At 46.4% G+C, this 27,345-nt stretch overlaps 1 protein-coding gene across 1 annotated transcript in view; it reads left to right on the forward strand.

Annotated features, from left to right (window-relative positions):
• Positions 1-27,345, forward strand: part of LOC138292914 (complement C3-like) — a 2,405,892-nt gene that overhangs the window by 1,971,948 nt on the left and 406,599 nt on the right. The window contains exons 34-35 of the mRNA XM_069231788.1: positions 18,401-18,488; positions 23,211-23,297. Coding sequence (XP_069087889.1) covers positions 18,401-18,488; positions 23,211-23,297 — 175 coding nt within the window. The remainder of the gene's footprint in view (positions 1-18,400; positions 18,489-23,210; positions 23,298-27,345) is intronic.

The following is a 27,345-nucleotide window of genomic DNA, read 5'->3' on the forward strand; positions in this document are numbered from 1 at the left end:
AAAGACCGCCGCGTGGATTCGTGTGTCGTGATAGTGTGGGCGTATTTCTGTTGGCGTGACGGTGGAGGTTTTGTTTTCGCCAGTTTATCACTGACCTTTGGTTTGGGTGTCTGAATTTTGTCGGATTTCGAGATGTGGGTCATAATAGCTGTGGCGGAATTCCGCGGCCGTGGCGGTGTGTTGGCGGTCTTCTGCACGGCGGTAAGCGCCTTTTACCGCCAATGTTGTAATGACCCCTTTATCACTTATCACACTATGGGGGTCATTCTGAGCCTGGCGGCCGGTGACCGCCAGGGTCACCGACCACGGGAGCACCGCCAACAGGCTGGCGGTGCTCCCGAGGGCATTCTGACCGCGGCGGTTCAGCCGCGGCCAGAAAGGGTAAACCGGCGGTCTCCCGCCGGTTTACCACTGCCCTTGTGAATCCTCCATGGCTGCGGAGCGCGCTCCGCAGCCATGGGGATTCTGACACCCCCTACCGCCATCCTGTTCCTGGCGGGTCTCCCGCCAGGAACAGGATGGCGGTAGGGGGTGCCGCGGGGCCCCTGGGGGCCCCTGCAGTGCCCATGCCCATGGCATGGGCACTGCAGGGGCCCCCGTAAGAGGGCCCCACAAAGTATTTCAGTGTCTGCTAAGCAGACACTGAAATACGCGACGGGTGCAACTGCACCCGTCGCACCCCTGCAACTACGCCGGCTCAATTCTGAGCCGGCGTCCTCGTTGCAGGGGCATTTCCTCTGGGCCGGCGGGCGCTCTTTTGGAGAGCGCCCGCCGGCCCAGAGGAAATGTCTGAATGGCCGCCGCGGTCTTTTGACCGCGGTGCGGTCATTCAGCGGCGGTACCTTGGCGGACGGCCTCCGCCGTCCGCCAAGGTCAAAATGACCCCCTATATGTCATCTAATTAAAACTGCATGGGGTCAGGGGGACCAGGATCCCAGGAATTCTCCCGCCTTACATATACTCTCATCAGACAGTGGCTCAAAAAAAGTCATCACTAACTTATTTAGAGCATTGTCGAGCACTGATGACTCGCAACCTGAGGCAGCACTCCACAGATGGAATTCGGACCTCCCTGAACCTCTGATGTCCAAACTGGGGACTGAGGCTCTCCAGCAGGTGCAGAAAGTGTCTTGGAATCCTAGATTTCGCTACACACAATTTAACTTTGTCCACCAGACGTATCTATCCCCATATCATATTCAACGCATGTACCCAGCATCATCCCAGTATATCCTCGTTGTGGGATTCCTACAGCCCGCTTTTACCACATGGTATGGGATTGTACTCTGCTGCAAAGAGTATGGCAAAGCATAGCGGCATACCTAACGGACATAACAGACCATATATTTACCCCAACCCGGACTCCTGTCTTCTGGGAATACACCCTAGATCCAAGCAACACATACACATTCATAAATTTGCCGACTTAGCATTTGTTATGTACAAACGATTAATTGTTATGAGATGGAAGGCATCTCGACCACCAGAGCTGTTTGACTGGCGTATTATGACACTAAAATGGGCATGCTTGGAAACACAGGTACTTCGATCTCTACGTGACCGGGGTCAGTTACGCACGGGCTATGACACATGGGAAACAGTAGTGACAAAATTGAAAGCTAAAAATGATAAGCGTCCGCCGTGATTGAATAAAAGGCATGCAGATTGGCAAAATGTGTTTAAGCATTGCATGCCTCTCAAAGACAGGCTGGCCGTGAATGGCCTGATGGTAAATCTGCACTAAGGCATGTCGAACCCCGACAATGATTTATAAGTAACAGATAGCTCTGGGTAGACCTGAAACGGACTGGGGAATCGATAAAACTTAACACAAGAAGGACAACTCATGTGACTGTCCGAGCATCAGACTGGGTGGTAGGGATGAACAACACGGAAAATAATACAATTATCACTAGAAATGTCTTACAGTAAACAGGGATGATAAAGGTGGTATGTAATATATGTAACACACGTACTGCAACTAGGAGAAAGTAATGAAATAGTGATGTATGCAAATATTGCTTGGTGTCATGTGTCAGACACAATGCTAGAATCAATGAACAGTGTTTCTGAAGTGTGGTGTATAGCAACCCAGTTTTGTAATTGCTGCCAGCAATATGTGTTGAAATTAATAAAACCGATTAAAAAAAAAAAGAGCTGTTCTGGGCTGCAGATCCAGTGGTTCCCCCGCTGCCTCCTCCAGTGACCTGCATGCCTTCTCCCAAAAGCGACTTAGTTTGGGACAGTCCAACAGAGTGTGCATCAGAGTACCCTCTAGTCCACAGTCTTTCAGGCATTGTGGATGATCTGCACTTCCTAGTTTATGGAGTAATACCCTTGTGTAGTACGTCCTGTGGACTATCTCAATTTATATCAGGTGGTAGCTGGCTTTTGTTGTGACTTCATGAGGACACTCCAGTGCTATCTATCAGTCCTCTTCATCTAGTTCCCCTATGTCTTGTTTCCAGCGTGCATTTAAGTGCTCTAGTGGGCCCTGTGAATTCCTCATTAGTACCTTATATAAGGTAGACTAGTTTTTACCATATGCAGCCGACCAGCAATCTACGCTCAAGGGGGGGAATCATCCTGCGTTTCCTCGTTGTGTGCTACACGTCCCTGAAGTATGTGTTTCAGTTGTCTGTATCTTAGACACTGTATAGGGTGCATCTCAAATTTCTTCTATAGGTGTTTGAATGGTTCTATGCCATTTGCATCCTACATGTCTGCTAATGCTGAGACTCCAATTGCATCCCATCCCCGGAAGTCATTCCTTATAGCTCCCAGATGCAGCCTAATGCCCCCCCCACAATGGTGTCTTGGGAGTCGATCGCTTCTCCCATTTCAGTTCCCTGTTTAATTTGTTCCATATTTCTATCACTGTTTTTGTTGCTGAACCCACCTGTGCCTCTGGCCTCCCCCCATACAGTAAATGCAGGGAGCTCCTGTTTACCATACTCTGTCTATTTAGATGAAATGCCTGGTCCTCCCATTCCTGATATGCCCAGTCGTTCACAACTCGCATGTGTGCTCCTTCATTATATTTGCGAATATTGGGAAAAGCTATACCTCCCTCATATATAATACACTGAAGTGTTGTCATGGCTATAGGGGGTTCTCCCCCATTCCACAACAGCATTCTAACCAATGCGTCCACTTTTTTGAAGAAGGTATCTGATATTTTGTGAGGGGAATTATGGAGTACGTAGAAGAGCCGTGGCAGTGCAATCATTTTAAACAAGGCTACCCAGCCCATAATGGACAGTGGTAGCCTGCTTCAATGTTTTATAACTCCCTTGAATCTTTGGAGTAGAGGTAGAATGTTAGCCGCATAGTGGGCCTCTGCATCTTTTGTGACCCAGATACCAAGTTTATTAAATTGTTGTGGCTCTTGCCAGGGTGGAAGCAGTGTTTCTTTTGATTTTCCTATCCTCCCACAAGGTACAGTAGGGATTTGTCCCAATTAATTTGGAATCAGCAGTATCTGCTAAAGACTCCAAAGATATTGCTCAATCTGGCTAACGACTGGTCCAGGTGTGTTAGGCATAGTAAAATATGATCTGCATACAATGAAATACACTCCTCCAATCCCCTCACGCTGGGCCATCCCCATATATGTGCATCAATGCGTACTCACATGGCCAGGGCCTCTATTGCCAGCGCAACCAACACCAGGATGTTTTCCTTCTGTGTCCCCCTCTTCACCTGAAAGCTTTTAGAGATTCTACCATTTATTTTCCCTCTGGCCCTAGGTGCAATATCTAGTAGTTTAACCCATCGATTATATATGGACTCAAACACCATTTTATCTAGAAGTCCAAACAGGTACGGCCACTCTGTCGAGTCAAACGTCTTGGTTGCATATAGCGATACAATCACTCTTGGGTCACCCAGGAGATCTACCTCTTTGATATTATTATGTAGTCTACGAAGATTTAGTTTGGCTGACAGATCACGTATAATCTCATTTTGATCGGTGTGCACCAGATTAGTGATTACCTCTCTCAATCTGTTTGCAAGGACTTTTGCTAGGATCTTGGTGTCAGCATTTAGCAACGACATGGGTCTTTATGACTCACATCAATACCTGGGTTTGCCTGCTTTTGGTATTAACACCACAGTTGCAGTTCTTTGGTCCTAGGATAGCATCCCTGTCTTGTATGCCTCCATGTAAGCCTCTTTCAGTGGTTTCGTAACTTTACGGGATAGTTTCCAGAATATTTCTATAGGTTTCCCACTGGGTCCCAGGGCTTTTACTTTTTCCATTTGCCCCATTGCTAGTGTTATTTCCTCTTCAGTAATGCCTGCCTCTAATTCCTTCCTCTGTTCCGGTCGTAAGCATCTCATTGGACAGTCTTTGATGAAGCCCAGTATTTCCTGTTCAGGGGGCAATGGTTTTGCATTATTGAACGATTCTCTACTAATTTGTCACTACCCATTATTCGGTCCCCAGAGTCCAATCTGACCTCCCTCATGAAAAGTCCTTCTCATTCCTAACTCCCAATCCAGGCCAACAGTTTCCCTGCTTTATCACCTGCTTCATCGAAACGCTTAACTTTAGCCAAACGAGCAACTTTAACCTCATTCTGTGCTGTCAAACAATATTCCTCTCTGGTCACGTCTCTTGTCAGCTGGGACGTAGGGTTCATCACATATTCCCTATCGATTTGTATCAAACTTTCCTCCAACTCTAGTAGCTTAGCAGAACATTCCTGTCTATCTCTGACATCTCTCGCATGATAAGTCCTCAATGAGTGGCCCTGTAGGTCTCCCATTCTACCACCTTACTCTGCACTATCCACTTGTTCTCCTTAAAGTAGAGCTTGGACACCTTATCCAGGCGGTGGAGCTCTTTTTTGTTGGCCAGGTGCCATGTTGCCATCCTCCACTCACTAGGTCCCGGTGGTACATCACCTAAATACGTGACTTAAATTGGGGAGTGATCACTTGTGAAGTTGTCTAATGCATCTCCTGTGGTGAAAAAATAGTCTAGCCTGGATTGAATATTGTGGGCATGCAAGTGTCAGAATTTCCCGCACCTTTCCCAAAGTCACCATCTGGACCCCTGGGAGGCATAGATGTTCAGTAGAAGTACAGCCTTGCCTTCCTTTTCCCTTTCTAGACCTGTGTAACAGCTGTTAGTGTCCATCCATGTGCAGGTCATGTAAAGTCTGACTGATCGTTTGATCAATATCACTACACTCCTGGAGCTTGAGGTGTAATGTACAGAACATGTAATTCTGTATCACCCTTTCCCGAAGCTACTGAGCTGAGAGTCCATAAGATGAGTCTCTTGCAAGAAGACAATATATATATTTTTAATTCTCTTAAGTGCCCTGGTGATCAGCACTCTCTTTACCTTGTTGCCCAATCCATTAACATTCTATGTTAACAATGTTAGCTGCTGGGCATCCATTATAGAGGCCCGGGTTCCCCTATTTTCCCCTCCTCTCCATAACCAAATCCCCATCACCCTCCTCCCCCCCATGGACTGGCACTCTGATGCATTGTTAACTACCCTAAAAACATCCCCCCACCCTACCTCACCATGCTGTGATCAGTCAGATGACCACCCCCGACTCACGGTATACGTGGCCCCAAACTTTAAACAACTTATAAGCTGTTCGCCACCAAGCAGCTGGGGCTTGCTGAGGAGCTGTGATAGATTACATCAGTTCTCAATCTCAACAATTCTGCCGAAAGTAATATGAGTTCCAAACTCACATACATTTGGATACCGGTCCCCTGAAGGGGGGGAGCATAAAAGCGGGTGAATATTCTCCAGATTTATCATATGATTTTTCATTAGTACAAAAACAAATACCTCTGCGTTTTGATGGTCCCATGCATTCTAGTTCATGCTAATTACCGGACATTGTGGGGGGTGGCCTGGCCGTCCTGCAGGATGGCCGCCACACCGTGAGGCTCTGCTTGCGGGGGACCTGAATGCGGAGATTATTCTCTGCTGTAGCAGCCCGATGCCGAAACATTGTCTGCGGCTGTCCCGGAGGGCTGGGGGAGGACACCGGTTGCCCTTGAGTGCGGGCCAGATGCTGGGAGCCGCGCCTGCCTGTTCAGACTTGCTGTGCGGGTCTGGACGGGCGGTTGGGGCATGCCAGCCGCAGCCTTGCCTGCCGACTTCTTCAGTCGGTGCCTCTGGGGTGAGTGCAGTGGGGTGCGCCCCTTATTGTTTTTTTCTGCTCTCTTCCTGCGTCGTCCCTGTGCTCGAGGACTTGGGGCACAGATTTTGCCCCATCAGCTTGCCAGGTGGTGGCTGTGCTAAACTGCCCCGACGGGGCCTGGTCGGAGGCCGGGTCGGGGTGTGGGCCCCCGCGGTGGTGCAGGTCCTTGCCTGTGCTGGAGGCTGGGGGCCTCTCATTGCTGGCGGCCCTTATTGTTTTTCTTGCTCTGCCCTGGTGATTGAGAGCCGGGGAATGGAGGGCGGCCCCTCTGGGCATCGGGCCGATGCTCCGTTATCCTGACCTCTTGGGGCCCGATCAGTGGCTGAACTGGGCCGCGGGCCCCTGAGTGGGCAGCGTTTGATACTAATTCTGGAGACGGAGGCCCGTTTTGATTTTTGATAGGGTCCTGGTGGACTTGGGAGGCTGCGTGCGCCTTGCGATTGAACGATTGAAGAGGCCCACTGCGGCGTCTAGGGAGGTGTGGCTTTCCTCCCCCCCTCTTCTTTTTTTAATTCCTCTGGGACTCCACTGTTGGTAGCCAGCTGGGCCCATTCGGCAGCAGCATTCAAGCCGTGTGGCCCCATGGCTGAAAGGGCCGCTGTTTTGGCCTGCTACAGTTGCTTTTTGAGACTGTGACGGGCAGAGTGGTGTTAGGCGTGGGCCTGGTTTGATATCTGGCACCCCATCTCCTCCCTCCTGCCTTGTTGTGGGGTGGGCGGTTGGCGGGAGTGGCTCCCCCGTGGAGCTCCTGTCTCCAGGTGGCCTCACTGCTGGACTGAAGTATACAGGTGAAGTGTGGTGGTGAGCTGTTCGGCTGTGAAGAGGATGGGGAGAGCTGACCAGAGACAGCCTAAACTCTCGTTTGAGGGTGGGAAAAAGAAAAGTGGTGTGGCTGGCCGTTTGGCGGAGGACTCATTACCTGAGGAGGATCCGGCTGTGTCCTCTATGAAGGCTATGTTTCTGGACCTCAGGCATAGCCTGGCTGGCATTGATGCCAAGCTTGACCACCTAACGAAGCAAATGGATCATTTAAAGGAACGGGTGGATGGCCACGACTCCCACTTTGAACAGCTGGAATCACGCACCTCAGATTTGGAGGATGGTCGCCGTTGTGACAGTAAACAGTTGTTATGCATGGAGCGTGTGCTGGAAGTGATCCAGAATAAAAACAAGGATCTTGAGGCCCGGTCTCGCTGCAATGCCATTCACATCCTGGGCCTCCTGGAGTCGACTGCCATGGGGCGCATGGAGGACTATATTAAAACCATGCTCACTGCGATGTTTCCTGGCGAACTCTCCCAGGTGATGGTGGTAGAGAGGGCCCACAGATCTCTGGGGCCGTGGCCTCTGCCGGGAGCCCCTGCGTGCCCTATTATTGTACGATTACTGAATTATAAAGACAGGGACACTATACTTTGTTTGGCCAGGGAGCGCAGGCTTGTGATATATACCAACACTGAAATGAGCTTCTTCATTGATTACACTCCTGGGGTGCAGGCTCCGCGCAAGGCATTCTTGCTGGTCAAGCGAGCTCTCAGCCAGACCGATGCTAAATACTCTCTTATTTACCTAGCTAATCTGCGTGTACAACATGGGGGCAAACTGCGGTTCTTCACGGACCCAAAACTGGCCGCTAAATTCGCTAAATCAGCTCCTAAGAAAGTGTTTTCAGAGGGCCCGTAGACCGCTGACGGGGGGGTAAGATTCCTTAAGTGACAACGACTAATTATATTCTTTTGCTTAGGCCTTGTATGCTCTGGCCCGGTGCTGTGTGGCCCGTAAATTGGAAGGTGTTCAACATATAGTTGGGTTAAATGACTGTTCGGGCTGTTGTTCTGTTCTACTTTTTACATTGACGGTCCCACTGCCCCTTCATCCCGTCAGGGATGGATTTCGGATGGCCTTGCTGATGCCCCATTGGATGAGTCCATTCATACTGTTTGCTATTTTGTTGTGAGAATGGCATTTGTGGATGGGTGGGATTACAGTACTGACCTGTTTGGGGGGTCAGCGTGGGTGGGGGTGGGAGCTGCTATGTGCTTGCTTTATTCCTTATGTCTTTTTTTCTTCATACCTTTCCTTTTCTTGCATGCCGCAGATGCCATTCTTGTGCTGATATGAGGAGGTGTATGTTTAGATAAGGAGTTGGAATGGTGCAAAAAATTGCAACGTCAGCACGCTGCCTCACTTGGAATGTTCGTGGGCTGAACGATGGGGGCAAGATACATTTGACATCTGCCTATATGCAGCAACATGCGGTTAATATTTGTGTGCTGCAGGAGACTCACTTGGTGGAAGCCACAAAACACCGGCTGAAGGGTGGTCAGATTGGGGAATGACATGCTGCGATGTATGAGCGATATGCGTGAGGTGTGGCAATTCTGATTCGGAAGGGGCTTCAGTGGCGCACTGAGAGGGTGCTTGTGGATCCGAATGGTCGCTATGTCAAGCTGCGGGGTACTCTGCTTGATAGACCATGTAGATTGGTATTGATCTACGGCCCGAATACTGATGACCCTGAATTCTTTGGGGAGGTGGGGCAGCTGGTGGACTTGCTGAGCTCCGGGTCCCAGCTTTGGTGGGGGGGGGCGACTTTAATGTGGTGCCGGACTTAGCTGCGGATCGTGAAAGCCAGGCTAAACCACAGCATGTTGCGGCTGCCAGGGCTCTGGCTCTTGTGATGGCTGAGGGCGCTTTGGTAGACCTATGGACCGCTAAGCATGGAACAGACAGGGAAGGGACCTGTGTCAATTATGTGCATGGTAGTTGGTCCCATATAGATAGATGGCTTGGCACCAGGGATGTTGAGCTTTGGACACAGTCAATTGAGCATAAGGCCTGCACTTTGTCTGGTCTCTCGCCGGTTATGTTGGAGTTGGTTGTACCTGGAGGCCCAAGTCATGCCTTTATGTGGAGGCTTCCTTATATTGCACTTAAGGATCAGGTCTTCAGGGATGAGATCCGTGACACTATTGTCCACTACTTTGATGAGAATCAGGGGTCGGTGACATCATCTGGCACAGTGTGGGAGGCTTTCAAGGTGGTGATTCGCGGAGTTTGCCTCTCTAAGCAGCACAATGTGCTGAAGGTGTTGCAGAGGGATTTGGCTGAGTTGGAGGCTCAGATTGCTGATCTTGAGAGACGATTAGCCTCTAACTGGTTGGGGGACCTTTTGGCTAAACTGAGAGGAAAGATGTCACAGTTTGAAGAGGCTGCCCTGCGCGAGGTTTGCTTTCTAGGGAAAAATGCTACTGCAAGGAGATGTGGCGAGGGTGATAGGGCTGGCCGTACATTGGCCTCAATGCTCTGTAAGCAGTGGGCAAGTAATTATATTGTAGAGCTGACTGATTCGAACAGAGCGCTTTATATTGGCAGATTAAGCGTATCCTTACTGACTTTTATTCGGACCTGTATGCTGAACCCTCGGGGCTGAGCTCTGCTGCAGCCAATGACTATTTTGCAGATATTAGCCTCCTGTGTTTCAAAAATGCACACAGGCAATATCTGGATGTTCACTTTTCAGTGGACGATGTGGTCCAGGCAATACGCAGTTTGCCCGAGGATAAGGCGCCTGGACTTGATGGTCTGACGGCGTCTTTGTATAAGGAATATGCTGATATATTAGCACTGCACCTCTTGGCGGTCTATGCAGAAGCTCTTGAGACTGGGGTCCTTCTATCCTCATTGCGGGAGGCCCTCATTGTGACCATCTTAAAGCCTGGGAAAGATTCATGCTGCTGTGATTCCTATAGGCCTCTCTTGTTAATTACTACTGACAATAAGATCCTGGTGAAGCTTGTCGGGGCCCACTTGCAGCCACTGCTCCCCACTCTGGTGCTGCCGAATCAGTCGGGCTTTGTGCCGGGGCGCTCCACCCTATGTAACCTCTGCACTTACTTTGCGATATCTACTACGATTGATCCGGAGGACCGCACGTTTGCGGTGTTACTGGATGCCACCAAGGCCTTTGACTCTGGCATGGCAATATATGTTTGCTTTGCTGGCTCCGTAGGAGCTGAGCTCTAGATTTATTAAGCATATTCGCCTGCTGTACTCGCAGCCTTCCGCCCGGCTGACAGTCAATGGTACTATTTCTGACCCCTTCCAGATTGCCAGGGGCACTCGCCGGGGATGCCCACTCTCTCTGTTACTTTTTGCTGTTGCGATGGAGCCACTTGCGGCTCGCTTGCGTCAGCATCATAATCATAGGGGCCTGGCATTCCGGCAGTGCCCAATTTTAATATCTATGTATGCGGACGATGTCGCATTGTATGTTCGCGACGCGCAGCTGCACCTTGAGGTTTTGCTGGATGAGATAGTCAGCTTTGGGAAAATTTCCAGGATCACTTTAACTGGTCCAAGTCGGTGGTGTTGCCCCAATCCAGGGCTATGGTGCAGTTTCCCTCTAGATATCCCCTTTGCTGGGCTAATGGACTGGTGCGGTATCTGGGTATCTGGCTAAGTAGTGATGTTGATACGCTTTGGTCAGCTAACTATGGCAAAGCTATTAAGTGGCTGGAAGACAAGGTAGAGGTGTGGCGCTCGTTACCGCTTTTGCTGACAGGGCGTATTGCGATAGCAAAGATGGTTATTCTGCCTAAGTTTTTGTATCTCTTAATTAATCTACCTCTTGTCCTTACTGCGAGTTTTCTGAAGCGGATTAGATCCACTCTTGTGACTCTGGCTTGGGCTGGTCAGTGGCCCAGAATATCCTGGGAACAGTTGACACTTCCATTTGGACGTGGTGTTCTGGCTGCCCCAGATCTGGCATTATACTATCATTGTGCACAGGCACATTTTGTGCATTTTTGACTTCACCCTATCCGATACTTACCTCACTTAGCACCTGAAAGCGCCGCTGTGTAGCCTGATAGATTATTGTGGGTGCTGGTTGGCCTGTCTAAGCCCAGACAGCGAGGAGTTGACACTGTTGCATGTACGGCAAGAGCCTGGAAGGCACTGTTGCGCCGAGTTGACGTGAGGGTGTATTTTGCCCCCTCGATTCCAGTCCTGGATGTGGGTGACTTGTAGCTGTCGGAGGATGCCCAGGTATGTGAGTTTCTACGTGAGTCCGGATTGATTCCCTGATGAGAGGTTAATTTCCTCAGAGGCCGCGCTGGGTGATGTACATGACACTGCGCTGCACAGATTATTCTTTCTTAGAATCTGAGCTATGCTCTGTGCACGTAACCCCTGCTTCCCAATGGCCTGTAAGGTGCTAGAGCTTTTGTATCAAATGCAATCCCCGCGCAGGTTTATTATGAGGTTATACGTTTGCATGCAGAGTGATATGGCTGGGACAGAGGTTAAGGCTAAGGCCCACTGGGAGGAGGACTTGGGGGAAGTCATTCCTGATGAAGAGTGGCGGCAATGCTGCTCGCATACGAGAGAGCTGTCCCCCAATTACAGATTGTGACTCATTCATTTCAATATTCTACATCATTTGTATTACACGCCCAGCAGGTTGAAGGATATGGGTCTCCGTGCTGAGGCACATTGCGAGAGATGTATGGCCCCTGACGCAGACTTTCTGCACCTGGCTTGGAGCTGCTCGGCGCTGGGTAAATGTTGGATGTAGGTGTTGCAGGCGATTGAGGAGATGACGGGGCTCCAGCTGCTGTGAACCCCTAAACTTGCCCTACTGGGATATGTTGAGGAGATACCTGTTACGCACAGGAGATTGGTGGGATTGTTGTTGCTGCTGGCTAAGCGCAGGGTTGCGTTGTGCTGGGGGAGGCGTTGTGTCCTCCTCTGCTCTGAATGGTTGCATGATGCTTCGTATTGTCAGGAACAGCTTATGGTATACTAGGAACTTATGTCGGAGGGCTCCCGTCTGAGAGATATATGGGCTCCCCTATGCTCCTTTTAGAAGACCCGCTCACCGAACAACATACAGTAGCCTAGCGCCCACAATTGACTACACAACAGTCATGCTTCCCCATCATGTTATCGTATTTCTCCTTACATTTGTATTGTTGATCTGACGGCTGCAATGTTTTTATTCCCCTCCTCTGTTTTCTGTTACATATTTCTACCTTCTTCCTTCTTTGGTCTTCCCCCTGTTACAGCTTCTTCCTTTTTCTAAGATGCTTTTCTTTCCAATTTGTTGAGTTGTACATCTTGAGGTCTTACCAACGCGGTTTGGATAATACTGGAGTTAGCGGTAATGTCCGCCTTCTTATTAAGTTCTACGTCAGTTGCATATAAGACTCTGATGCTCCTTACTTTATATGATGATTATAGTGTATACTAAATGATCTCCCTGTTGTATATGTTTGGTGTTGATTTCAATAAATGCAAAAATAAAAAATAAAAAAATAAAAAATTATCGGACATTGTCCGATCCCTCCGACTCTCTGTCTTCCTTCATCCTAGGCTTGCAGATGTCATCAAAGTGAGCATTGGTAGCTGTTCTTCCTCTGAGTTTGTTCCCAAAGTGCTGTGTTCAGAGCTGCTGCTCCCTGTGTCCGGTGCAAGGGTCCTCATTTATTAGTGGCCAAAGCTGTATTGGTAATTCTCATTTTCTGCACCGTTTTTCTCTGTTCTTCCTTTGCTTGTTCCTTGGTCAGGAGTGACCTTGCCATTCTTTTCCTCTGGCATCTGGTGGATGCTGGTCTCCACTCTCCAGCGCTCAGCTCCATAGATGACAGTTTTGCCCACAACCCCATCTATTCCAGTCAATGCAGTGCCTCCTGAGTTGTCATAAAGAAGTAGTGTGCCTTCTCCCTTTGAACAATTCTCAGTTTTGCAGGGAAGCTAAGGGAGTATTTCAGGCCCAGTTGTCGGAGTATTGTCTTGATTGGCTCAAATGTCCCTCTCTGCCTCTGGACATGTGTGGTGTAGACCAGGTAGAGATTGACCTTGTGGCCTCCAGCAGCCAGAGCCCATGCTTCCTGGTGTTTTGCAAAATTACATCCCTGTCACTGAAGTTCATGAGACTTATTATTGTAGGTCGAGGTACTGCTCCTGGTACTGATGGTTTAGTGGGCACTCAGGGGGTCATTCTGACCACGGCGGGCGGCGGTTGCCGCCCGCCTGGCGGGAACCGCCATTTGGCCGCTCTGCGATCAGAAGACCACTGGCGGAATTCCGACCTTCCCGCAGGGCCAGCGGGCGCTAACAATGTTAGCGCCCGCCGGCCCAGCGGGAAGGGGGCCTGCAACACTGAAGCCGGCTCCGAATGGAGGCGGCAATGTTGCAGGTGTGTGACGGGTGCAGTTGCACCCGTCGCGCTTTTCACTGTCTGCTAAGCAGACAGTGAAAAGCAGGCTGGGGCCCTGTTAGGGGGCCCCAGGACACCCATTCCCGCCAGCCTCTTCCTGGCGGTGAAAACCGCCAGCAACAGGCTGGCGGGAAGGGGGTCAGAATCCCCTGGGCAGCGCTGCTTGCAGCGCTGCCCTGGCGGATTCGCCCAGCCGGGGGAAATCTGGCGGGAAACCGCCGGACCCGGTTTTCTGACCGCGGCTTTACCGCCGTGGTCAGAATGGGCAAGGAAGCACCGCCAGCCTGTTGGTGGTGCTTCCGTCATTCGCGGCCCTGGCGGTCTTCGACCGCCAGGGTCGGAATGACCCCCTCAGTCTTTGACCATCAGGTGAATAGTGGTAATTTGCGTTTCGGTTTCCTGAACTCTCTCAGAAAGTTTCTTGTGATCTAGTGCTTAATTTGTAAATAAAAACCCTCCTCTCAAACATGAGGCTGCTGCAATTAAACGTACGAACACGGAACACTAAGGCAACTAAATCCTGAAGTCATCTCGGGCCTCTTCCATCCATTTAAAGCCACTCACTGTCTATTCAGCTCACTCTTGTACCTTTCTGCTTTCTCCCATTGTGATGCCTTTTTGTTTTTCTCTTCCTCCGTCTTTCCCATATGTGTCTTTTGCTCACAGTAAATGCTTGAGGCACAGAAATAAGTGCCAGCCCTAAAAAATAAGTGCTGATGCTCCACATCGGAAACAACAAGCACAAATTAAGCACTGTTGTGATCATCTCATAGTAGGCTTGCTTCCGATACTGTCAACATAAGGACAGTGCGCGCTCTACGGGCGACTAAAATGCAAAAACCCATTCTTTATGCAAAGGCATAATTCATGCATTATGTTTATATGCAGTTTGTTAACCTTTTGCATTGCAGAGTTTAACCTTGAAAACCACTATTAATGATGTTTGTGATAACTGTTCATTTGCAAGGTATTGCTGCAGGCTTACCGAGTGTGTCAGGGTGTGGTCCCTTTCTAGGACCTTCTAGAAGCTTTCCCTGCCCCATGACTGGGTGTGGTTTTAGGGCTGGGCTTGACTCTATATAAGGGAGTCAGCCCAGCTCCACGTGCTCACTATTCAGAGGTCCCGGTGCAGAGCAGCAGCAACTTCCTGAGCTTCGGTCCCGGGGGCCTACAATGATATTTCCAGGCCTGCCCTCATTATATTGACGATCCTTTAGCAGGGGGGTAAGGAGGAGGTCGGCCTGGGTCCCCGACCCCCGTTTTCAAAGACATTTGAGTTTTTTGGGCCTTGTTGTGAAACTCCTTGTGTGCGCGATTGTGTTTTCACGACATTGACATATTCTTGTTTGAATCGGCAACAGTGGCGCGATTCAATTCTGGCATAGGATTCTTGACATTCAGATCGGCAACAGTGTGCGCGATTATTTCATGATATTTGCATTGTGTATTTCGAATCTGCAAGGTGCGCAATTCATTTCCTGGCATTTAACTTTGACATTCAGATCAGCAACAGTGTGCACGATCGTTTCAGGATATTTGCATTGTGTATTTCGAATCTGCAAGGTGCGCGATTCATTTCCTGACATAAAAACTTTTGACATTCAGATTGGCAGTGTGTGCGATCATTTCATGACATTAGCATTGTGAAACTTTGAATCGGCAGCAAGGTGCATGATTCTTTTCTGGCAGTAAGCTCTTGATTTTCAGATCGGCTGTGTGCCGATCTTTTCATGGCATTAAGGGCCTGATTCTAACTTTGGAGGACGGTGTTAAACCGTCCCAAAAGTGGCGGATATACCACCTACCGTATTACGAGTTCCATAGGATATAATGGACTCGTAATACGGTAGGTGGTATATCCGCCACTTTTGGGACGGTTTAACACCGTCCTCCAAAGTTAGAATCAGGCCCTAAGTCCTCTGGTGTGCAGTGTTTGTTGAGGTGCACACATTTATCCTGAGCTTTTGGTTTTCTCGAAACGCATAATTCAAAATGCGGCATTCTCTGTGCTAATTAAGCTCCTAGTACATTTCCTGTTGTTTTTTCATAGAATGTTGAGATAGCCTTTGTCCTAATGTAAAAATGCAATGTTTATTCTGAAACTATTTTGCAGAAGGTTCTTGTATTCTAGACAGTATATGATATTTCCTGTAAAGCTCAAATGAAACATTGTATTAACCCATTCTTGATTTTTCCAGGTACCTAGATTTCTTGAGGCCTAGTTATCGTCATGTCCTAGGTTATCCATGATTACTGTATAAGAATTCTTAGAACCATAGTCTATTGAAAGTCAATGTGATTATATCTTGACATTGTGTTGTTTAACCTCTTGCTTCCTACAGGTCTCCTTCCCAGCTGTTCCCTACCTAATCCCCTTTTCCCCACTTGGACTCTCTCAGGCTCTGTGGTATATCTATTGGAGTTTTAGAGCTGTCTCGTAGTGGACATGTTGGGAACATGCGCAGGCCACGAGGATCTGGTCTTCATGACAGATACCGCTGCAGCAATTTGTACTTTAGTGTCCTTTATTGCCTCTAGGATTATGGCTATGTGTATGGCCAGAGAGTCTCCTGGATATCCCAGCTGCTCTGGAGCCGCTGTCACTGTGTCTCCCATTGCAGCCTGCGCCCCACTCCATTGCACTTTATTTTTCCCCATTCTTTCTGGGATCCTGGATTGTATGTGCTCTGATGCAGCCTGAAATTGTGTCCCCTGTTAAGGGAGAAGGAGGCAAAGGGGTAGTTAGATCACTGCTTCCTCTCTTTGGGTGGTCTATCTTTCTGCCGGTTTGACGTCCCTTCTTTCAATCGCCTTCACCTAGCCATGGTGTGGCCCCTCCCTAAGTCCTATTTAGGCCAAAGTGGGAGCAAGATCACTGCTTCCAGTCTGTGAGTGGTTTATCTTCCTGCCGGTTTGCGTTCCTTCTTTTGGTCGCCTTCTCCTAGCCCAAGAGTGGCCCTTCTCCAAGTCCTGTTTGAAGCCAATATTCATTGAGCTGCGGTTGGGGGCATCCCCACTCACCGCGTATCAGATAAGGGACCATTATTGCCCTGATTGGCTTCTCTTCGCTGGGCAGCCATCTAGGCATCTGCAAAGATGTGCTTCAGTGTGGCTCGTCCGAGCCCATCCGGCAGCCATCCCTCTTGATATCAGTTTCTGGTTACTTCCCGTTGTGCAGGCCCCAAAGGCTTAGGGGTAGTGAGAATATTCTCTCGGTGATACTATTGGTAGTTTTGTTAGGCCCCCTGTGGTGTCTTCTTCCCCCGAGTGGCACAAGCTTCTTCTTTTGCGGGATCCAGCACAGGCCCAAATCCAGGGGAGGTAGCATGTGTTCATTACACCCAGTCGGGGGGGAGGAATGGAGCACATCTCTGTGTAGGTGATATATCACTGACCTTTCTGTTTGTTCTATTCCTGTCAGCTTTATATTTGGAGAGGCCCCATCACCTCAGCGGGCCAGGTGTCACCTCTCTTTGTGGGCTTATCTCCTGGAACAGCAGCTTTTCATTTGGTGCATGGCCTTGGCCTCGTCTGGTGGACTCGCATGCCATACAATCTGCTACGACATGGAGCTCACAATCCTGCTGCGTGATCGATCTGGTCATGTGGGCGTGTCCTCTGCTTTCTCTCCTCTGTCCCCGTGGTGAGGTGGGGTACGCAGCTGGGCACTTCCCTGTCTGAGTCGTACATGGGCCTCACTCCTTTCCCAGATCAGCTGCGATGTCCGCCATCTTACCTCTCCATGGCGAGGTCCTGGCCTCCTCCACCTTGCGCCAGCACTGTCCTTGGGGCTTCTTCGGCATCTGGAGGGCTCCCCATAAAATTGGGGGTTTGACTCACCTCCAGATGAGCTGGGACTCTGCGTCAGTCAGGATTTACGGTCCCCGTGCACCCTTACCTCTGGAGCTCACCAGCGCGTCTGCCTTCATGCCCCTTCAGGCCACACACCCTGGAGTATTAGACTTCAATCTAAATCCATCTTTGGATCCTGAAACAACCATCCACATTCTTGAATGTACTGGCTTTCTGATTTAAATTAAAACACAGTAACTTGATTAACAAACATCCCTTTTGGAACCTGTATTTGCCACGGCCCTTGGAAAGGTCATCTAAGGCCTCCAACGCCAATACATCTACTAGTCTTGCTCTTTAGACTGTGTTTGCATTACAGCAGTATTGATGAAGAATAACTGAACTGACAGGAATAGAAACGTGACCAGCACTTTTGGGCAAAGTCTTAGATCAGGGGAGCTTTCCAAATGTGCTCGAACTTCCAATATGTTTTGTTATGGTGGGACACACTTCAACACTTTCTACTGCTTTGGAGGATAGTTCAACAGTACAGAGAAACAAGTGGAACATTGTCTTCTGTACTGGTAAGAACAGGAGATAACGAAAAAGTCAAGACAATATACATAAAGACAATGTAGCAAGGCTGGTCAGAGCTTCATAATTACCCAATACTTAATTTAGAAAATAGAAATTCAAGCATACAGTAGGACCGAGGAAAAAGAAGACACTTTAAAGAAAATCGAAAGGATGCAAGCCCAGAAAAAACTAATAAAGTAAGATGTGAAAATCAGAAGTATCAAGCTAATGCGTCGTGTTTAATGTAAACATATTTTTAAGCTTACCGCTACTAACTGATAAATTGTCAGGGATTTTGAAAGCTTTCGTGCAATCGCTGTTTTCGAACAATTCCAGTAGTTCCGTGCAACAAATGTTAATAATGTTTTGAAAAATAACTGTTTACTTCAGGTAGGTGTTGTCAAGTGTTATCTGAGATTTGCTTTACCTAACCTACCTAAGTTCATGTTGTTTTATATGATTGAGTACACAGCGCAAAAAGCACAACGAACAGTTTATAAATAATCAGCAAGTAGTTTGGAAGCTTGCTTTTAGTTTCCACACTAACTTACCGAATGTGACTAACCTATAGAACAAAATGCTGCATGTTCTTAGAGCACTACTTTTAATAGTGGCCATCTTTAATTTCCAGGTATCTTGGAGACAAAGATGCTACGATGACAATAATAGATGTCAAAATCCTGACTGCGTTTCTCCCTGAAGAAAGTGATCTAAAACGGGTAATTGTATCAATGATGAATATTCATTATGAATATAGTATCACTGCTTTTACACAAAATACCTTCTAAGTTTGCAGTGTCACTTTTACCTATTTTGTCTTTAATCTGACCTATAGGGCTTAATTTGCATGTTCCTCAATGACCAGGGTTCACGTATTTTGCAAGCACAGTGTTAATTGGACTCAAATGTAATGATGATTACCCATCAGGTGAAACTCCAGAATTTAAAACGGATCCAAAGTCTTGCGTAGGATAATCTAACAGTGGATTCCAGCAACCCCCAAACATAAATTCTCATTATCCCCAAATTCAAAAACATATTGATCCTGTATTCTTGGGTGCATGGAAACGTAAAGGTATCACCTCCACTTCGATGTCTGAGAGAGATTAATTGGGCTTTCCTTTGGATAATACCCTACACTGTCTTCATGTGTAAACAAAATCACAAATTTGGAAAGAAAAAAGTCTTGATTTGACTCTGGTATTAGCATTCGGTTTGACAAACCTCAGTTGTCCACTGCCCTCTTCATTAAATAGCCAAACTTATCTAGACTAACCAAAAATATGATAACTTTTCTCTGAACTGAGAGATTAATACTGACTACCCATGAAAGCAGCGATCATACATAAAATATGCTGCTCTGCATGTAAGACTATCCACAGGAAAAGCTCACCATCCTTGCCAAATCTTCTGACTCAGGAAATCAATAGGATCTGAGGACAAGGACTTACTACTTCTGGAGCCCACTAAATTAAAAACTCAAGCCATGTATCAATCATTCCCTGTGTAATACACCAACCTATGGAACATTCCCACTCAGTTCAGAACTTTTAACATCCAACTTCATAATACTTTGCTAAATTATTATCATTTACACATGCACTATAATCAACTCTACTACTAAAATTCCACTGAATCTTCACATCCCACATGAGATATGTTGAATCTCTCTACATGTATTTCACCTATACTGTTCTCACTTTTAGTGTTTGGGTTCCATTCAAAGTACAGTATCAGCACATGGTGCAGCTTTAAAATGTTGGTAAAATGTTTACATAGAAGTGCAGCAAGAGTTTTCATAACTCTGAACTACTGAACCCAGCACACATTTATGAGGCGCCCCTGGACCAACTCACAAGCACTTAACATTTCCTAATAGATGTTCCAGTGTGCCTAATAAATAGTTGATGCAAATGAAACATTAAGTAGTAAACTGACCTTAGTGGTAGATATGAAAAACAAGTAATGCATATCGGTACCGAATCTGGAATCACTGATTTATAGACTTCAACAGACAATGGCAAGCTATATGTTTGCAAACTGAGCTTGCCATGTGAATATGCAGAAATTGCTAGTCTGCTTGGACGCACCTTGTGTAATTAAAGAAATCAGTGAATTTAGTTAGGTTACAGGGATCGAGCACACAGCGTATTCTGTGTGGTTCACACGGATGGCACTATTATTCCCAGAGAAAAGGGGATTAAGATGAATTGATTACTCTGTTACTGCAGAGGACTAGGACCTGACAGAACAACGTAGCAAGTCACACAGAAATAGAAGTACAACATGTAACTCCGTGTTTCAATTGGTTGCCTCCCTTTGGAATGGGAAAGGTCTTTAAGGAATGCTAATCACATTAGAGTGACGTGTAAATTCCTTATTTCCTACTCCAGTGGTTCCTAACCTGTGACCTTGGAGGTCTGCACAGCCTCCTCAGGGGTCCGCGACTGCTTAGAAAATGTAATAGTATTAACAGATTAGGAACCCAGTTTTCAGTTTTGACTCCTTGGGGGGGGTCTCCGGATTCCAATAATGATTCAGTGGGGGTCCCTGGGTTCCAGTACTGATAAAGTGGGGGTCCACAGAAGTCAAAAGGTTGCGAACCACTGTCCTACTCAATTGGCCGCATTGTCTTGAGAGCCACCTATCCAGAAATGCTTTTAGTTGCCACAATCTGGTTTTGTCAGATTTGCTTTTCAGACAGCAATTTTCTATTACACATACTCTGATGCTCCTTTCTAATCCAAATCTTAAAATAACAGGTGGAGTGCTAGTTCTTCGGGCTTCCTTAAATGGCGAGCATGTTCTCTGAAAATATTAGATATGCTCAATTATGCTTCTAGAAATGTTTCTAGTTACAAGGGAACCGTGCTAGGGTCAGATGCTCAGATCAACGGGCTTTTGGAAGATGTGTAAACTCATATCTAAACGATACACCCTCTTTCATCGCTTACTTAGCTGATACAAAGATGCCAGCTGTTTATGGAAACATTACATTAAAAAAAACAGGTTAAGACGATTCATATATTTTCACTTAGTGATTCAATTCACAACGTTGATAGCTCACGACATTTGCATTCGGCCGCTCATGTGACATTGGTTTCTCTGAATTGGAATGCAGTCCCTCTGGCTGCAGCCACCTCTGCCAAGGAAGAGGAGGGCTTCAGTCTTCAACCTTTAAAGACTCATGCATTGTCCTCCAGAAAGTGAGTGACCCATTAATGAGCTCCTTCTTTTATACCAAAAATGCCGAAGCAGTTTCATTTTAAAACAGGAAATAAATAATCTTCGATTCCAGTCTACACGGAGTGCTTCCTCATTTGAAAATCTATTACACAGTTCTGGCAGTTTAATAACATTAAGTGGTGTGCAAAATTGCTTATTTTAACCGCGGAAACGTCGCAAAATTCTGGGAGAACTTATGCATAAATAACACAAAATGCTCTATGGGATATCTTGAGTGAAACCTGAAAGCAGGATCATTCCTCATGCTCAAAGGTCGCCCAAGGGGACTGGTTGGCAGAGAAAATTGGGTGACATTTTGTGCTTGCGTAATTTCCCATATTTTGGTTAATTTTCGTAGTGGAGAATTTCACGAGTTTTGCAAATTAAGTCAGTGTAGCGTACCATTCCGGAGTCAAATAAAAATTCCATAAAAAGTACAGCTGGTGCTTAAAGATCCAGAGCGTCATTACAAGCCACTTGCTCCACTGATGCATCATTCTTTTTACGCAGTGACAATGTTGGCAGTGGACTACACTGCTTGATATTACCAACTGATGCATTGGGCCGAATGTGTCTCTTTGTAAAGCCCTGCATCTTATTATACCTGTGCCAGGTGTTTCCACGGAAAAAAAGCACGTAGAACTGATGCAGTGAAATTTACAACTTTTCACTGCATCACTATGTGGCTTTACTGCGCCAAAATGTTACCACCTGATCAGACAAGGCGTAAAATTGATGCAGGGCTTTTTCCAATGGGACTCTATTCGCATTGCTGGAGTTGCGTTAGTTTAATGACACAACTCCAGCAATGCGGCACTTTAGCGTCAACAGAGGCGTCAGAAAATCTGTGAAAATGTGCGCCATTGAGCTCTGTATTGTAAATACAGCACATCTATGGCATTGTTAGGCCCCTCTGGCTCTGAAGCAATCCTGACGCTGCTGGTAACCAGCAGGAAAAAAGTGCCAGGATTAGAGGGAGCGGCCTCTTTCAGCACTCACAACAGCACTGGAGGCCTGTGCTTTCTCTAACCCAGTGCTTAATTTGTGCTTGTTGTTTCCGGTGCTGAGCACTGGCACTTATTTTTGAGGCCTGGGGCTTATTCTTCTGCCTCAAGCATTTGCTGCAAGCAAAAGACAAACATGGGAAAGACGGAGGAAGGGAAAAATAAAAAAGCATCCCAAGGGGAGGAAGCAGAAATCTGTAGGGGCAGTAAGTGGCTTTATATGGATTGAAGAGGCCCGAGGTGGCTTCAGTATTACGCTGCTCCAGTATTCCGTGCTCGCAGATTTAATTGCAGCAGACGCGTGTTTAGGTGGAGAGCTTTAGGCACTGACATGTTTTTATTTACAAATTAAGCACTGCTCTAACCCAGCTGTCAGGGTTAGAGAAGTTTGAAGTGTGCACATCTGGCTGGCAATCACAAGACAGACAGACAAAAAGACATGTGCACTTTAAACTTTAAGTGCACAGCTCACTGCTGCCACTTAGCAGCAGTGGCCCGCCCCATCCTCAAACTCAGTTCAGGATGGGATGATGGAAAATAAAATAAAATGGTAATTAATTAACTTCATTACCTTTCTATTTTTAATTTATGGGGGGGATTTTGGGCAGAGGGGTGACACTCTTCTGCTCTAAAGGAGAACCCACCACTGGTCAGTGGGAAATCTGGACCAGAGAGCATCCAGTAGGTAAAGGGAAGGGGTAGTGTGAATAGGTAGATTTAAGCATTGTTACTTGTATAGTTGTGAATAGATTGTACTACACATTTATAGTGGTGTGGCTTTACCTTTGAGCAAATGGTTGACACATGCATGCAGGAAATGATAGAGGCAATGCACCATTGTGTTTGTGAATTGATAGTTGCTGGTTTTACAAGTCTCAAAGCATATGTGTGTCTTGCCATGGATATTCTACATGTGGATGGATGTACCACAGATGAATACATGTTGAAGAACTTCAAAGGTGAGATTCAAAAGTGGCTCTAGCAACCATTGACCAGTTGTGGATAGGAATAAATGGCTAAATGGGCAGATGGGCAGGTGAGTGGCCATAACGGCTTAAATGGCAGCTGGAATGGGTAAATGTGGATCCGGTTTGGTCTGTATTCTCTCATATGTGAGTATATATATGTTTGTGGATAGCTGCCTGTAACATTGTGCAAGTCCCTGCATTTAGTTCAGAGTGTCTTGTTAAAGGGACCCCTTTGTGTTTACAGCTCACAAACAACGTTGAAAATTACATTTCCCAGTATGAAACCCAAACAACAGCAAACAACGGATCAGTCATCCTTTACTTAACAAAGGTAAGTGTAGCAGGTGCCTACACTCTGTTTCTGTAGCATATGAAGATGGAAGACTGCTGCATGTTCTATTTATGTGTGTTATTTGAATTCTAATCAGGATTGGGATGTGCGTCACTGGTTTAGTTCTCTGTAGTGTAATTATTCATAATTACTGCAAAATTACTCGTAATTGTGTGTAATTATGTGAGAAAGAAGTCCAGCATTTAGAGCTATTTTGTTACGGTAAAATGCAATCTTGCATTCAAAAATAGGCCGAGAATGCATTTTGCGCTAAGAAAATAGCACTGAAATTTACAGGATACAAACAGCAGTTGCTAGCAGCCACTCGCTCTCTTTTAGTTTATCGTTTGTGTGCTCCTGCGGTAGAATTTTTGTCCCAAATTTCCCTTAATTACTCCAGCTGGTGAAATTGCATAATTTGAAAATTTGCATCTTAAGAGTAATGCATAATTATTGAAATTACTCTGATTACTCTGGCTTAATTAACATTTCCCCTGTACCTAATCTGGATCTCCATTGATTTCATACAGCACAACTTGTAGAATGACTGGGCTCCCTAATCAGCTATGTTGTGATCATCCTTCCACTGCCAGTTTCCTTGTGCCTCAAGTCCATTTGGTCTCTTTGAGTGAGTCCTACGGTTAGGGCAAAGACAGTGTGAGAAGTTACACTGTACTTAATTTTTAAAATAATAAGTGCTTGTGAACAAGTTTGTGCTCCAAAGCCCATGGCCGGTGCTACAACTATCAGTGTGCCGAACACAGATGCTGAATAGTTTTTCTTCCACCTCTTTCAACCACTATCAGACATTCCCAGCTTCTTTACCTCACTCTTTTAGGTTTTGTCACCCCTTCATCCTACATTTATCACTGTTTTTCCATCTTTCTCTTCCTCCTTCTTTCCCCTTTGTGTTCTTTCTCTCTTTTGCTCTGTATGAATGTCTGATGAGGAAAAATAAGTGCTGGTGGGCCCCACCTGCAACCACAGGTTCAAATTAAGCACTACATTTACCTTTAAAGCTGGAACTAGTTGAAGCTTTAGTCACAGGTACTAGCCTTCTGTCACTGTCCAAAAGGAGTTGCAATAGCCAGGGGATGGTGAAGCTACACCTTACATCCAGTTTGCAATTTGAAGTTGACTCCATTCATAAACATATTTTCCTATAACTAATGTTTCCACAAAGAGCACTTTTTGTTGCTTCCTCTGCATTTCTCATCCAAGCCATGACTCAGTGTCCCACAGTCTCTCTCTATGGGATCTTCATTTATTTTTATAAACATCATCATCAGCCACTTGCAAGATCCCGAAAGCATTGTCTAAAACAAACACACCTTTCAACAACAAACATTTAAAATATTTTAACAATACTTATCTAAAGACAACATTGGCTAGAGGACCAATGAGGCTGGTGGGCACATTGCATTCCCTCCCTTCTCTCAATAGCCACACTTCAGTACAATCTGTGGTGATCTTAGCCTGCGTCTTCCCACAGGGGTTGTTCAAACAGATGTTACTGTCAGCATGTCTGCAACCAAGAGTGTTTGTGCGATGCTGACCCTTAAGAAAGTTTAGTATTGAGAAAGCAACTATGTTTTCAACATGCAAATGAGTAGGGAATGGGCACGAGCATTAACATGCATTAGGATGGAAATCTTTTCTTGAATGCTTTGTAGTGCAGATCATGCACTCATTGTAGAATCTCCCTTCATTCATTCAACTACTTTTGCCTCTTCTGAAATAGGGGTCTCCAGATATAGATGATGCCCTATAGACCTTGGATCTCACTAGGCATTTGCCGCAGAACTTATTTACTAGTTACACCTTGACACACTTTTGGGGATCCCACTTACTATACCAACACTTTTTTCTATTGATTAGGTACCTTAGAAACATAAGGAGGTCATTGGTTTGAGTGCGGACATCCTCCACTGTTACGTTGGAAACGTACGTCACTCTTTGTTACTTGGTGAGGTCAATCATTAGATCATGAGAATACAGGTCAAATGAGGCACTGACATAATCTGAAGCAATAGCTCGCACACACAACAACTGGGTGTCATGCTTCATCATTGGGCCTGCTCCTTGTTGGATCAGCACTGCAATGACTGACGGGCCCCACATGGGGGCTCTTTGCCAAAGATCTTTTTTGGTCACTGCTGTATGTTAAGTACAGGGATTAATTGGCCCTGTGGGTGACAAGGAACATCTACGACTGGAAATTGAGATAACATTGACTACGGACCCTCAAACAGATGTGTTTATTGACTAACCAAAGGGTCAATGTCAAGATTAAAAACAAAAAATGGGAGTGACGTAGGGGATGCTATCCCTCCACTCACAGAATTGAAAAAAAGTACAAAGAGATAGATGGAACTACTCCTACCTCTATGTGTAGGTCGACATGTGTCATGCCGGTAGGAGTCCAAATAGATCAGGTAGCGTTTCTTCAGGACCAAAAATGGTACCCTAGTTCTAAGTGCAAAGACCGTAGCGGGGATTTACATATATGCCTAAGTACCCTAAAATTAGGTTGACCTAAAAAGACAAGGGACAATTACGGAATTTATTGCGAATACATTATTAGGTGTGGGCACAAATTGATCGCATGCACACACCTGGTGAAATCATGTGAAGTTTCTGCCATAAGAAACTCATGCAGAACCTCAACCGAGGGCTAATATTATCACACATGGATGAAATATGTTGCCTTACCCTCCTTGATGAAGGAAAGGGTCCCTTGGGAAAAGTGGGCTGTAGGATTGCTGCAAAACTAAAATGAACAGAGAAACTCAAAAGTGAAAATAACATATGATCAGAGACCGGCAATTAAAAATCACTTATGTGATGTGGGCTGCCTATCACTTGTCAGGATCAACAATGCCAAAATCGAAAGTAATCCAATCTATGTCAAACTTTGGGCTACCTGTGAATTGTAATCAAGGTTGCATGTACATGGAAGTATATAAACCTATCTGTAAAATCTCAGTCTTGACCACACAAGGTTATAAGGTGGTATTTGTCATCGTGCACCCAGAGTATAGTACATTCTTGCTGAAAATTGGAAGCTCCCACGAGGCCCGTCATAGTCTGCCAGAATTGCAGCATGTCACCCCAGGGGAAAAAGTAACTTCTAAAAAAAGTAATATTTGTATTATGTCTTAAAAGAGTGCCCATGCTGTCCCCGAGGAGAAAGACAGTGGCAAGAGTCCATAATGTGCAGGGTCCTATCTCCAAAATGACAGTTCCCACCAAGTTTGTGTCAATCTAACAGCCTATTGACTAATCATACTATAACTAGAGGATTATCTTTGAAAGAGATGGCTGTAAAGTCCCAGTGTTTAATGTCTATAATGTGGCCAGAACACCCAAATAAACTGACAGCTCCCACCAACATAGTATATTGATGATCCTCCTCATGCACTGGGAGTGTGGATAGTTAAATAACAGTATTGGCCCAGAGGGAGAGTCAACGGCATCTTCTAGTACTGTTAGTGGTATAGAAATACAGTCTGTAGGATACGCATATGACAGTATGTATTGAACCAAGGTGGCAACATATTTTAAAACCAATAAAAAAGTTCTATACAGAAAGAAAGAAAAGTAGGGAAAGTGCCCTTATTTACTAATCACACGACAGGTCCACATTGGGAACCTACCCAACGGCCACCACCTGGAAGTGATAGGGTGGCATCCCGTGATCCTCGTCACCTGCAGGGCCAATTCACTCCTGCGCTTGACATTCGGCAGTGACCAAAAAAAATCTCCAGCAAACAGCCCCCTTGCGGGGCCCATCGGACATTGCAGTGCATGTCTGACGAGGGGCAGGCCCAATGATGAAGCATGACACCCAGTTTCGTGTGTGAGGGCTCTTGCGTCTGACTATAGCATTACCTAGTTTGACCTGTATTCTCATAGTATAGTCCTACTGGGACTTTCTTCTCAGAACTGTGTACCTTCATGTTTTATGTACGCTGATAGGGGGGCTGTACACTGGACCGATATTATCCCTCAATCCCTTGTTCATACCAAAAATGTGATCTACTGTATG

The sequence above is a fragment of the Pleurodeles waltl genome, chromosome 4_2 (assembly GCF_031143425.1).
Source record: "Pleurodeles waltl isolate 20211129_DDA chromosome 4_2, aPleWal1.hap1.20221129, whole genome shotgun sequence".
In the NCBI taxonomy this organism is placed as follows: Eukaryota; Metazoa; Chordata; class Amphibia; order Caudata; family Salamandridae; genus Pleurodeles; species Pleurodeles waltl.